General features: G+C 38.3%; 1 protein-coding gene across 1 annotated transcript in view; it reads right to left on the reverse strand.

Moving 5' to 3' along the window:
• Nucleotides 1-9206: 9206 nt before the first annotated feature.
• LOC121403683 (estradiol 17-beta-dehydrogenase 2-like) overlaps nt 9207-14666 on the reverse strand; it is a 61200-nt gene continuing 55740 nt past the window's right edge. The window contains exons 5-6 of the mRNA XM_041591493.1: nt 10499-10597; nt 9207-9301 (exon numbers count right to left, since the gene is read on the reverse strand). Coding sequence (XP_041447427.1) covers nt 9207-9301; nt 10499-10597 — 194 coding nt within the window. The remainder of the gene's footprint in view (nt 9302-10498; nt 10598-14666) is intronic.

A 14666-nucleotide genomic window follows, 5' to 3' on the forward strand; every position in this document is an offset into this window, starting at 1 on the left:
CACCCTTCATAGACTTTCATAGCCCAAGTGTGCAGTAAGACAAAACTAGACAAAAGGTTCCGCTCTCATGCTGTAACACAAGAAAGACTTTCTCATTCACCTGAACACTTAGAGCATTTTATTTTATTTTGTTTTGCTTTGTTTTTCTTGGGGGTATAAATTATCACCTGTTCCTGACATTTCACTCCACTATATCTCTCATTTTGCAATTGCATTTTATATCTTTATATGTGTATGATAGAATAAGTATTATAATTTTATAATACTGATTCTGTTCATCCACAAAATGTCTAATACAATGATGTAGCTATTAGACAAACCATATTTCACTGCAGAGCAGTGTATTATGAGATCAGTGTTCCGGAAAACAGTGTCATGTAAATCACTATGGGTCTACTGACCATTAAATTGGCAGTTATCTGAACCTTTTATTTATACCAATTAGCAAATAATAGTATATTTCATAAAACAAGCAGATATTCAGCTCTTGTGGATGCCTCAGACTGACTGATAGTGGGCAGGTGTACTGCATACTGCATGGCTATAAACTTTTATGAGGGCATTTTTCTTGGGGATTGAAAACCAATATAACAGGCGGCTGGTGCCAAGCAGAACACTAACAGCGGAATCACAAACTCAGGTTACAACGACCTATTCACCGTACTTAAAAACCACAGTTATTCCATCAGAAATAAACCTGTCAATGACCTTCCAAGACAAATTGCTTTTGCCGCTAGATTTATTCATTTGGCATTGCAACGTTTTAAAAGTCAAAATATTACAGTTATTAATATAGTCTGTACACTGCTTCAAGGTTGACTGAATTCAGTCATTGCTGGTAACGTGGCTTTTATTTCTTGTTGTTTTGTTTTAGACATTACCTAACTCCCAGTATTAATGACAAAGTCGATTTGTCTAGGGCCACGCTGACTTAGTCCTTTTTATGAAAGATGTGGCAGGGAGACGTAATTCTTTCATATACATTAACCAGATAGCAAATGGGAAAATATGAGAGAGGTGACTCTATCTGTGTAGTCTTATGGGTCCCGAGAGAGAGAGAGAGAGAGAGAGAGAGAGAGAGAGAGAGAGAGAGAGAGAGAGAGAGAGAGAGAGAGAGAGAGAGAGAGACACTAAGAGCTGCATAGGTTCAGCAAATGCACTTACCGTATATACTCGCGTATAAGCCGAGTTTTTCAGCACCCAAAATGTGCTGAAAAACTCTACCTCGGCTTATACGCGGGTCAGCTAAAAAAGGTTGCCGCTTACTCACTGATTGAAGTCTGCAGTGACTCCTCCGTGCTGCCCATACTTCTCCCTGCTCGTGGCTTCCTTAGCACTCAGCCGCTCCCCTCTCAGCTCTCGTCACTCAGTACTCAGTACTGTGTGCGCATTACCGTATTGCGCGTAGGAGAGTAGGAGCGCACAAGAGTTTAGAAGAGGAGTGCTCGAGACGTGGATGAGGTGCGCGCTCACTCTGTGATACGAGCACACACCTGTACAGGGAGCGGAGGCGCGCGTCTTCTCCCTTTGTGATGTGCCCTGGGACGCTGCAGCCTCGTAATAGGGGGAAAGGAGGCGGCAGTTTACTTCTCCGTGTAAGTTTGTGAGCTACCATTGTCATTTGAGAGGGAGGACTGATTGACAAGAGCTGAGAGGGGAGGGGCTGGAGCAGAATTGCACACAATTATGTGTGCAGTAGACCATGTGTGTTAGAAAAATAATGTGAATATATAAGAACTAGGTATAATTGAAAGGTTAACAGTTCCAGTAATGGCCTTATTGCATGACATGTAAACCTTTTTCACCTTGACAGCAGCATGGAGGAGTCAGTGCATGCTTCAGATCAGTGAGTAAGCAGCAACGTTAAAGCTTTAAATTGGCCATGTCCTAAAATAATTTCTCACCCCTAGGCTTATACACGAGTCAATAAATTTTTCCAGTTTTCTTAGGTAAATAGGTACCTCGGCTTATACGCGGGTTGGCTTATACACGTGTATATACGATATTAGTTGCATGTAGCCTTTCCTGCACTGCTGCTGTGCTGGCACTTGTTTAAATGCGCAACACTGACAGTTGCAAGGGAGCCCCATTCTCCCTACCTTCTTCAATTTAAGGGACCACTATCTATCATGCATCATCTATCTATTATTCTACCGATCATCTATATATCTATCTATCATGCTATCTATCCATCTATCTATTATCTGTCTAATCATCTATATATACAGCAACGTTAAAGCTTTAAATTGGCCATGTCCTAAAATAATTTCTCACCCCTAGGCTTTTTACACGAGTCAATAAATGTTTCCAGTTTTCTTAGGTAAATAGGTACCTCGGCTTATACGCGGGTTGGCTTATACACGTGTATATACGGTATTAGTTGCATGTAGCCTTTCCTGCACTGCTGCTGTGCTGGCACTTGTTTAAATGCGCAACACTGACAGTTGCAAGGGAGCCCCATTCTCCCTACCTTCTTCAATTTAAGGGACCACTATCTATCATGCATCATCTATCTATTATTCTACCGATCATCTATATATCTATCTATCATGCTATCTATCCATCTATCTATTATCTGTCTATCCATCTATATATACTGTATCTAAAGCTGGCCATAGATGCAAAGATACGATCGTTCAAATCCTCGAACGATCAGACTTCCCCATCTCCCGACCTGCCACTAACCATTCAGATCAAATAGTAGTAAAAGACCAGATCAGCCGATGTTCTGCCCATGACAGCAATCGTACGAAAGTTATGTCCGAACAAAGCTAGTGACAGTCTCGCACTGAAAATCGTACAATCGCCAATACATGCAGAGATATTATCGGCAGCCGACAGAAATCTTTCAACCTGGCCGATCGACAAAACAACCGATCTCCGTGGGACGAAAAATGTCGGGACTCTCCACACACGGTCCAAAAATCAGATCTTTGTGTTTATGGCCAGCTTAACACAAGCATCATTTGCGTTCCAACACACATCAATTCTGACATGCACACGTGTGTCATGATGTAGTTGAGTCACTTTGTCTGTGTCACCAAGTTGGGGCACTTTTTCTAGCTCTTTAAAGGACTGAAACAACAGCCCAACATTGCTTGATTATCAAGCTAACTTGTGCCTGGCATTTTTCCTGTTTGTGCAAACTCTTATTAATGGTCTAAACACAGATGTATTATACTGATCAAGTTAGGGAGGAGTTATTATATTGTTACTTAGCGGACACCCACAGTCTTGGGATTTTCACTTAATGGAACAGCAGAGTCCAGTACTTCAAACTATAGAGTCTTTTTTTTCCATGGTGGTCTTTTATGATGACCCTCATTGAGTTGCTTGAGCCAAAGCAGCACTAAGAAATCTAGACCAAGGCACTCGCCCTGTGGAGGACTACACGGTAAACTTCCGATAATTGTAATCAGCCCTAAAGTACCAATGTCGCCTTGGCTTTTCTTCTGCTTGGAAAGATGAATTGTCAAGGGTTGGGGTTCCAGTTTCATTAGAGGAACTTATTCAGTTGTCTGAGCAGCTGGAACAGGACGAGAAGATTAGAAAAGACGGGGCCACTGCTCAGCATCTGGCCAACTTGTCTCTCTTCTCCACTTAATATTCTCCCTTTCTAAATCACAGTGCCGTTTTACTCCTCTCTTCAACATTTCTCTTTCACTACAGTGGGAGGAGAAGATACTGGTTCTGTTGATTTGGGGTCAAATGGTTATTTCTTGGACTCCAAGATTGCTGACTCTCACAGATTTTCACTCAGAACCAAGTCTTTCTGACATTCAGGTTGTTTCTCCGAAAAAACTCGATTCGAGTTTAGTCAAATTTTATCCGAATTCGATGAGTTTTCGGTTGGTAATATTCATTTGGGTTTTAGATATTTGATTTTTTTATTAAATAACCCCCTAATCGATTATATTCGAATTAATGAATTAATTAGAGTTAAAAATAATTCACATGAATTAAAAATTTGATCTTTGATAAATGTGCCTCCCCATTTTGATGTGGTGACCTCTCCTCTATTACCTGTTATCCTCAGTTTACTTTGGCTATGCAAGCATAATCCTGTATTTGATTGGGGAAATGGCAATATAACATTTTTGTCTAACCTGTTCTCATTGTTTTCTAGCTTCTTCTCTTGATATCCAGAAATTATATTGTGTTTCTTCTGCAAAACACTCTGAGGAATTTCCAGGCTTGTCCTCTGCGTATTATGAGTTCCAGGGCATTTTTTATAAAGTGGGTAACAATGCTTTATTGGGTTTGCAAACTTTTATAGAAAATTTGTCAGAGACTTTTCACAACTTTTTCTTCCCATCACTCAACTTACAAGTCCTAATACTAAGTTCCATTGGTCTCATCAATTGGTCTCATCAAGCTCAAGAAGCTTCGAAAAAATTCACAATTCTTTTTACTTTGGTACCAATTCTTCTGCATCCTGATCCAGCTAGACCTTTCATCATTGAAGTGGATGCTTTAGAATTTGCAGTAGGAGTGGAGATGTCTTTTAGTGGGCTGTCCATGTCCCATACCAATTAACACTGATCATAATAATTTTGAATATCTATATATTTGAAGTTCTATGAACTGTTCATGATTCTATTGGCAGGTCATCCTGGTATCAAGAAGACCATCATTCTGGCTAGAAGATTCTTTTTTTTGGCCAAAATTCACTACTGATTGTGTTAAATCCTTTGACATCTGTGCTAGATCTAAGGACTCTCATTCTAAGCCTATGGAGTTACTCCTTCTACTACCAGTTCCTTCTAGACCCCTAAATTCTCTTTCTTTGGATTTTATATCTGAGTTGCCCATCTTGTGGACAAAGTACTATTTTTGTCATCATTGATTGTTTAAACAAAATGGCCCATTTTGTTCCACTTCTCAAACTTTCTTAGGCCACCTGTACTGCCTGAAAATTTTATCGAGGAAGTTGTTAGAATCCATAGAGTTGTGGATAAAATTACTTCCAATAGGGGAGTTAAATTAACCACTCAAGTCTGAAGATCTTTCTGTCATGCTTTGCAAATCAAAATATCATTCTTCTGTTTATATATTGTTCTGCATTCCATCCTCAATCCAATGTGCAAACAGAGAAAACTGACTAAACTCTTGAACAATATTTAAGATGTTTTATGTCTTATTTTCAGGATGATTGGTTCTCCTTACTACCACTAGCAGGTTTGCTTATTATGATCACTTATCCATTAACTATGGAATGCATCCTGCTATATTTCCTTCACCTTCACAAAATATTGGTGTCTGCAGTTAAAGACAGTTTATTATTCCTAAAAGAAATTTTCAAAACCCAAAACCAAGGCTCAAAAAAAGATTTAGGTGTATGCTGATAAGAAAATGAGTACGGATCCCAAATTTAAAGTTAGCGACAAGGTCTGGCTGAAGCTTGGTCACCATTTTGTGGGTTCTTTTGAAATCAGATGAATCCTGTAGCTTTTCAATTAAAGCTTCCCAATTCTTGATGCATTCACTCAGTTTTTCAATCTGTTCTCCTTAAAACAGTGACTACTATTCCCTTTCCTGGAGTATAACTCCTCCTCTAGGTTAATGGTCAAGAAGAATTCAAAGTTAAAGACATTCATGATCACAGACTTAGGGGAAAACCCCATCAATATCTGGTCAAATGGAAAGGTTGCAGGCCTGAGGAAAATCCTTCAGAGTAATACTCATGTTCCTGAAGTCTTATGGACTTTCCACTGTTAGCATCTTTTCCAGAGTTGTGTTTGCACCCAAAGGCCGCTCCTGGGGGAGCAATGTATGATTTTGTGGGCTCTCCACAGTCCTGATCACGGTGCACAAGCTTAGTCAGGCAGCCGATCAGTCTATCTATCTATCTATAATCTATTATAGATCATTTTATCTATCTAATCTATTTATTTGGTTAATTCTTTTAGATTAATTCTTACCTTAACCCAGTGAATTAACTATGGGGAGGCGGGCCCAGGTGCAGACCGTGCATGCCCACCCACCTGCCACCGGAATTGTTTTTTTGGGGTTATTTCCCTTGCGCAAACTGCCGGTGGACTTGCAGGGGGTGCAGGCCCTGGTACAATTGCACCCCCTGCTCCACTTGTAGTTCCACCACTGCTTTGACCCTGGCCTGTGACCGGCTCCCCATGCCAACCATGGCCCTGCTCCACTTACGACATCATTTCAGTCTATCATTTCTATGTCTGTCTGTTCCTATCTAACTCCAGTTATAGGAAACCATTGTCCCAATGTTAGAGATATCCCCCATAGTAAGTTCACATTTTTCCATAATTAGTTGTCGGGCTGGGTGTGTCTACAGTACATTGTTTGAGCCTTAAAGGCTCCTTAAGTGGGTAAAGAAAACATTCTAATAATATATTAAAAGTTCTCTTAATATTTTCAAATTATTTGTTTAATTAAAACTGTCTGTAGAGGGCATCAGAGAAGTGCAATGCTGCAATAGCTCCACGCCGCAGTTTCACGGATTTAACTGTCAGTTGATGCTTTGTGCTGTGTCAGTATTTTATTGTTACTATTCCTTATAAAATCAAGATTAATTTCCTGAACAAAGCTGAGCATCAAGTAATGACTTGCAGGTTCAGCATCTATGATAATAAGTAAGTATGTAGATACAAATTAATAGGTTTTCAGATTTGAGGTGAGTCCCATGAGATATGAGTGAACAAGCCTGCATAGCCACCTTATCAAAAGGAATTCATTCTTTGTTAATTTGACCTGGAGTAATGGCATATTTTTGATAATTACAAGAACATTAATTACAGAGTCCTTTTCCTAGTCCTGGTTAGGGAAATATCAGTGAATAATTGAAACACAGGAGTTTTTTTTGTTGTTGTTTCGTTTTTTAAACTAAATACATGGAATGTATGTAGTTTAGTATAAAACTGACATTTTGTCACTTTTCATTTTAAGGGAAAAAGAAAGAAAGAAAGAAAGAAAGAAAGAAAGAAAGAAAGAAAGAAAGAAAGAAAGAAAGAAAGAAAGAAAGAAAGAAAGAAAGAAAGAAAGAAAGAAAGAAAGAAAGAAAGAAAATAATACAATGTGAAATGATGTCTAAAAAATGTGTTTTAATCCTAGATAAGAAATTTCATGTGGGTGTCACTCCCCTGGTATACAACTTCTTTCCTTAGACGGAAACTAAATTATATTCTCCCTAATTGTAATAGCACTGTCCACTGAACTATGTATACAATATTTGGGTGGTGGCTTGGTAGATTATTGTTCTTTGAACAAAGCAATGCTTTGGTATATGAACCTTAATAAATCAAAGCACCACTAACTACTTACAAATAACTAAGTACTCAAACATGCTTAATCACACTGCAGATTTTTTACTAATGATATTTTATATCTATACCAAAACTACAAATCAGCATCACTCTGTTGTCAGAGAAGTGTTAAACAAGCTGACAATGTTATTCCTATCTGCTGGCTGTTCCTCAGGGTGGCACAATATTCGAGTCACCTCATTTAATAGGCACCCTAACCCAGTCATTGCACTTCAGGGAAATCGAACTGTAAGCATGTCAGAAATGATGTAATACATACTTAAAGGAGAAGGGAAGGCATTTTCTACTTGGGGGTGACAAAAGTTAGGCACCCTATTAAGCTATTCTAAAAAACAACCAAGTTGTTCCTGTGTACCTTTTCAGATAAAAAAAATCTACAAATCTCATATAGGATTGAATTTGTCCTGAAAATGTGTGTTATTGAATATAAAAGTTTGCTCAAAGTATTCCATAAAGAAGCATAGGCTGGTGCCATGTTTGCCCCCATGATGCAGCCCTGTACATGCAGATACTTGCAGGTAAAGTTACTGTACCATGTTAGCCAGTAAAAACGTTACAGGGCAACCCTTTTGAAATAAGTAATAACAAAAGTGGTATAAAGGTGATACCTGGAAGGGTAGGAGCAAGGGGCACTTGAAGGACATAATAGGATGTAGTAGGAGAGTGTTGCCAGTGTCACCAAAAGATCACCTCGATCGGGTTATTGGCTCCTAGTCTCCAACCACAATAATAATCAGGCCAAAGAGGCCTTTCACATTTTCCAAGCCCCTTATATAAGTTCTAAGCCTTTGGACTTCCTGTTGTGCTGGAAATATCCAGGGGAATATTAACCAAGGTCAGTCCTCCTCTTAAATATATTTGTTTCAGATGCCATGGTCAACCGATATCTGACTGGCCTTGCTTTGGAAGAAAATGAGGTTGGTTTGTGAAAATCTCTCCAATGTACATTTTGTTTACATTTTTCTTTGAAAATCAATGATATTGTTTCAGGCTTTTTTTAAATGGGATTTGCATGTTGGTATTCATATTAGTGATGTCAGTGGTGATACAGATTTCATTGTAGTCAGAGCACTAACTGATTTATAGACCCTATATTGTTTTGCATTGATTATATTTGGTTTTGTCTTTATTTATTTTGCTTTTTTTTGTCCTTGGAATATGAGAACAAATAAGGCGGAGACGGTTTCAGCAAGAGAGAACACACAACCTTATAAATGAAAAAATAGTAGTTAAGGCAGTATCAGAAAATCAATGAATGGAAGTCTTTAACATTCAATGAAAAATGGAGATAAAATAACACAGCTGTAGCTGTATACTAAAAAAGCTTAATGGACAGAACATCTACAAGCTACAATTGTGCATCTTTTTTTGAAGGTAGACAAATTAAACTGGTTCTTATGTAAATCTCTGGCTCTGTTTATATACAGGTATGGAATGTATCATCCAAAATTCTCACAACTTGGTGTTTTCTGGATAAGGGGTCTTTTCATAATTTGCATCACCATACCTTAAGTCTACTAAAATCATTTAAACATTGATTAAACCAAATAGGATTGTTTTGACTCCAATAAGGATTAATTATATCTTAGTTGGGATCAAGTACAAGTTTAGGTCGTTTTTTTGGATTTCATCAATGAAACAGCTCCAGTTAACCAGCTGCATAGGTTTTAGCATTATCCCAGAATTGCCATGAAGGCTCTCAAGTATTGCTTGAGATTTTGAGAAATGAGCACAGCATTTTTGCCACAGAATACTGTGGATAATGTTTCTGAATTAAGTTATCAAAACGATTACACATAATCCAGGGGGGTTACAGGAGGCTTGCACTTGCCAGACTTCCCCATCAGGTAAAAGGTAAGTTTCTTAATTTGCAAAAGTCTGTTAGTCCGTTTATTTCAACCTTTCTAGTTACCGTTATTTGCTGTCAATCCCCTGTTGTTGCTCTTGTTCCTGTTTAAGCTGGCTGCTGGCCTTCTGAGCTCCAGGTAGAAACTCAGTAATGTTTATGCCTGTAATAGAGGCACTCATCTGAGACCTCAAATGCAGCTAGCAGCTGAATATCAAGAGCCTACATAGCCTACAAAATTATCAATACCGAGCGCTGCCCTCAGCTTTACTTTCTAGGTGTTATAGAGTCAGTTCATTGTGAAAAAAAGCTTCATTTCCCACATAGAAACTAATCTCAGTTCAGGAGCTACAGCTCCCTTCTTGCTTGGTTATGGTACTGTCTCATGTAATATTGCAAAATATTCAATAAATGAATTAATAAAATCAGCGCAGGCCTGTGTTTGCAATATAGACCAACAAAACCTCAGAACAGCCGGGCACCAGAACTAAAGAATAAAATTTGTATTTTTTTTTTTTTTGGGCTGCAACAATTTTAATTTTAAAATGTTCTAGTGCAGTGTCTATGCCACTGGATTCTGATACACGCTTGGTAATTACTTGGAGCAAACAAGTAGTTAATGCAGATGACATCACTGCTCTTTTACGACTTTGCTGTTTCCCACCTCTGATCAATAGCCTCTGCCCTGGAGCTGAATATAGCATAGTGTTTATTTCTCTTCACCTGCTCTGACTCCTTGGATGATATGGAAACAGCAAAACTATCTCCACACATCCAAACGAAGCATAGTTTTAGAAATGAAAAGCTTTGTCCTGCTGCAGGGATAGAATCTGTTAAAGAGGCAGAGTTTTCTGTGTGTGTGTGTGTGTGTTCTAACTTTGTTTTATGAAACTAGTGGTTTCTGATAGGTGGGCAGCTTGGGGAATGGTGTTAGGGTTTAATAATGCTGGTGATGATAGGAATATCATTAAACTAATAGTGTTGTCTATTAAGTTAGGAAAGAAAAGTGAAACAGCTTCTACTTCTTTTTGGTTTTACTAATTTACAATACTATAGGACCCTATCAGATGTAATATACTCAGGTAAGGAGCTTGATTATTTTGGTGGCTAGGAAGGGATCAGAGGAAATCTGAGAAACTGAAAATGTATAGTTAGAATATCAGGTCCGGTAACAAATGAAAATCATTAGCGCTTTTGCATCAAAGATATTAATCTATGCCAGACAATAGTATTATGCTTTATTTAAGTTATAGTTAAACACGTGACAATATAGAATAAAATAGTATGTTCTATTTTCCTGTTAATAATAGTTTTCTTCAGATTTTCATTCACCTTATTTGGCCAACTTCAGGTTTAATACCCAGAACACATATAAGGATAAATGGAGTGCCAGCATCAGGTTTAATGTCTCTAGAACACACGGCAGTAAAGTGCAGTCCCAGCGTAAGGTCTATTGTCTCTAGAACACATAACAGGATAAATGCAATGTCAAATTCAAGATTAAAATCCTCTGGACACATGGCATGATAAATGCAGTGCCAACTTTAGGTTTTATGTCCCCAGAACACATGCAGTAGCAGGATAAATGTGTGCCAATTTCAGGTTTAATGTATTTGCAGAGTAACAGTTCTGACAATTTTTTGTAGCTAAAACAATGTCATATAGAAAAAAAATTACTTTGATTTGCAGGACTTTTAAATAAAAATATCACAGAGAACAATATATCAGTGTAAGATTTGTTATGCAGTAAAATGAGAGAATTCACCAAGGGTCTTAGGGACAAATTTACTAAAGTGGCTAACGCTAGCCAAAATTCATCAGCGTGACGTCATTTCCTTACTTCGCCGATTTACTAACGGGCGCTGGTGTAAATTTGCTAGCGAAGTGGACCTACTCTAGAGCTACTTCGCACCCTTACACCAGGCGAAGTTGCGCTATGGCGAAGGGACGTAACTAAACTAATTCACTAACTAATTCATTTTACTGAACGTTACCTCTTGCGCCAGACTTGCCTTCGCCACCTCAGACCAAGCGAAGTGCAATAGAGTAGATAGGGCTTGCTTCAAAAAAAGTTTAAATTTTTTCTAAGTCCCAAAAAACGCTGGCGTCTTTTACTTTTTTAAGGGTGATAGGCTGAAAAAGAACGTAAATTTTTTGGGGGGTACCCTCCTTCCCCCCACAGTTCCTAACATATGGCACCTAAACTATACAGTGGGCACATGTATAGGGCAAAATAACAACTCTATTTTATTATATGAAGCTTTCCCAGGCTTGTTTAGTGAAATGTATTTGCTGCTACATATACGTCCATTGTACTTTAGCTTGGCGCCGTATGCAAATTGATCATTGCTAGCGTAATTTCGCTTTGCTTGACGAATTAACGCTAGCGCAAATTCACTACCTTTCACCTCTCTGAGAGCAGCTTCGGATTTTAGTGAATTAGCGGTGTCCTGGCGAAACTTCGCCTGGCGAAGTGTGGCGAAGCCAACACTGGCGCAACTTCTAATGTAAGTAAAATTGAGTAGTGCTATGCAATCAATCTCACCACGTTTTGTAGCGTCGGGTGCCGGCTGTGACTCTGTCTGCTCAAGTCCAGTTCCAATTCCAATACAAATTTCAGTCGTGAAAAATAATTTATTTGTGCAAGTGAAGCAACGTTTCAGGAATAACCAGCCCTTTATCAAGCTTAAAACCAGTGTAACATTCACTCCTTTAAATATCTCAGTAAGGGGAGGGGGAGACACATTTACTCCTCCCATCTAGTAACTCTTCATATTAACCCTTTGTGGCATGTGTAATGAATAAATACATAATAAATACATATACAAGTGTCTTTTGTTTATATAAAATCCGAAAGTGTCCAGTGTCCACTAAAAATCTGCAACTTGCGGAAATATGGTTTGCTTAACGGTAAACCATTTAACATGTATTAAAATCATTACTCACAATTTGTGTGCTCTATTCCTGGGCAAAAAATGCCTATGTATTGAGGAACACAGCCATTCCCAGAGCATGAGCTGCATTAATCTAAAAACAAAAGGATACAAAACTATGTTACACTTAGCACAAATAATTTTGGATCAATGCAGCTCATGCTCTGGGAATGCTTGTGTTCCTCAATACATAGGCATTTTTTGCCCAGGAATAGAGCACACAAATTGTGAATATGTTGAATATTGAATATGCATGCGTAATAATATAATTACACAGAAAAGCTTCCTTAAATCTGTCAGCACTTGTAATAATCTATTTCATTTAGGTGAAAAGAATTTAGTTCAGGGCTCCCGTATTCTATTCAAAAATGATTATACAATACTTAGCCAATGCAAAAAATAAGAAAAAGATTGCTCTAAACAGCAATGCTTTCCCTTTTCTAAATTTTAATGGTGTTTGAACTTAAAAAGCAGTTGGATATCCAGCAGAGGCTCAAGACTGATCATGGCAGTTTGAGGTGAATAGTATTTTTATTTTACACAAAAGTCAAAACTACTGAAATGTCTTTACAAATGTATTTTGTATAGTGTTGTCACCATTTATAATCAGAGTGGGAGATGCACCATTTCTTATTGTACATGAATGTTATTGTACACATAAGTAATTCTTTGTAATAAGAGTCTTTCAGCCTCTGTATAAAGGCACTGTAGCCTAACCTTCATATACACGTAGGTAGGGACTCTAATGTGACCACTTAAACTGCTTAAAGTATCCTTAAGAATTTCCGATTTCGCACCCATTCTGTTCACTATAATGAAACATTTGAATCAACAATGGCATACATTCTGCAAAGAGCAGAAGTTTGAAGGTTGACCTTCCATAAAATAATAAATAATCTGTGGACACTCACCTTAGGGAGGTCACTTGAATTTCATGTTAGAACTTAAATCTTACCTTTTAGGTGCTGGGAATTTCAAACTCCAGTCCAATCGTGTGGCACCAAAAGGATTATGCAAGAAGTGTACTCAAGGTCAGGACAGGCAGAAGATCAGGCCAAGCATCAGTAAAGCAGAAAGTAAACACAAAATAATAAAGCACCGGGAACTCACCAATATGAGACCAACAAATGGGCAAAGCTACTGGCATAAACTGAGTCACACACCTAGAACACCGGTGGTATTATTTAATGATATCACAATGTGTCACAGGGACAGTGACACATCTAATTTGCACAGACCAGTTCAACCGTACATACAATGTGTATCCACATTTCTGATGCAGTATCATTCAGTGGCCCTATATTACTTTAATCTGCATCTGACTACTACGACTTGCTTGCAGACAATTTTCAGCCAGATATCAGTCAGGTAAGGCACCATACATGGACAGTTAAGCTGCTGAATTGATCTGAGGAGCCCAAATTGGAAACTTAAATGTGCCCGTGTATGGCCACCTTAATGCTATTGGTCTAAATTTTTTTGCAGATGTCAAGTGATTTACCTGTCTTAGGGATATTAGAGATGTGTGCCTGTAGAAATTTGGGCTTAATGTGGTCCATGTCCATTATGTTTTGGAAAAGTACTAAATGGCGTGGGAAAGTTTTTTGTTATATAGATTTGTAAATCCATCTGGGCATGTTGATTTACCAATTTAAGAAGTATGAAAGAAGTAGCCTGTGCTACACAGGGCCGGATTTACAAAGCGGCCACCCCTAGGCCTGCTGCCGTTAGCCATCCCTGTCCTCTCCCCATCATTTGTGCACATGCACAAGTTTTCATCATCAGGAAGGTAGAACTGGGGATTGGTACATTGGAAATTTAAATCTAATCTAATGATCATCCCCAGAGATTCTGAACCAATGTTGGTGTGGATGGCCTTCATGCCACCCCCTAAATCCTGCCGCCCTAGGTAAGGGCCTTGGTGGCCTTTCAACAAATCCGTGCCTGGTGCTACGTCTTCCATGGTGATTGGGCCATTTAGTTTTTCCTTTTGAGTGAGAGTAGATCTTTTACATTGATAGTCTCCAATATGGTCCCTAGTTGTCTTAGGTTCATCTGACTTTGTGGATAAGTTAAAAAGAGGGCTATAATGGTCTGTAATTTTATTAGGATCTGTTTGGACTTGTTTAGCAGTTCATAATCATGTCCATTTAAATATGAAGTTGCTCTTAAAAACATGCTGTGAATGCAAATATTATAAGTCAATGCATATTTCTTGCGCTATTTCTGTGTATTTATTAATTGAAATCTGCCTTCATAATACATTATTGACATTACACTAATGGTACTAATTACAGTTGCATTGCATTGCACAAATGCAATTTGATCTTTTGCTGTCAAATATGAAACAATGGCCATGAATAATTACTTAATTTGGTGGTCAGGATCTTTGCATTCATAGATAAATCTTGTAATGACATGCTAATTTACATGAGTTCAGTAACCCTTGTACACCTGATCTTTGCTTTGTGATGTGGCCACAAGAGAGGTGAGGGGAGAAAAGCTTACCAATCTTTCTTGCATTTTTTTGCATCTGCTAAATTACACATCACTAAACAGTAAGCATTGTGCTCATTACATTTGTTTTCCTTACAT

The sequence above is a fragment of the Xenopus laevis genome, chromosome 4S (assembly GCF_017654675.1).
Source record: "Xenopus laevis strain J_2021 chromosome 4S, Xenopus_laevis_v10.1, whole genome shotgun sequence".
Classification (NCBI taxonomy): domain Eukaryota; kingdom Metazoa; phylum Chordata; class Amphibia; order Anura; family Pipidae; genus Xenopus; species Xenopus laevis.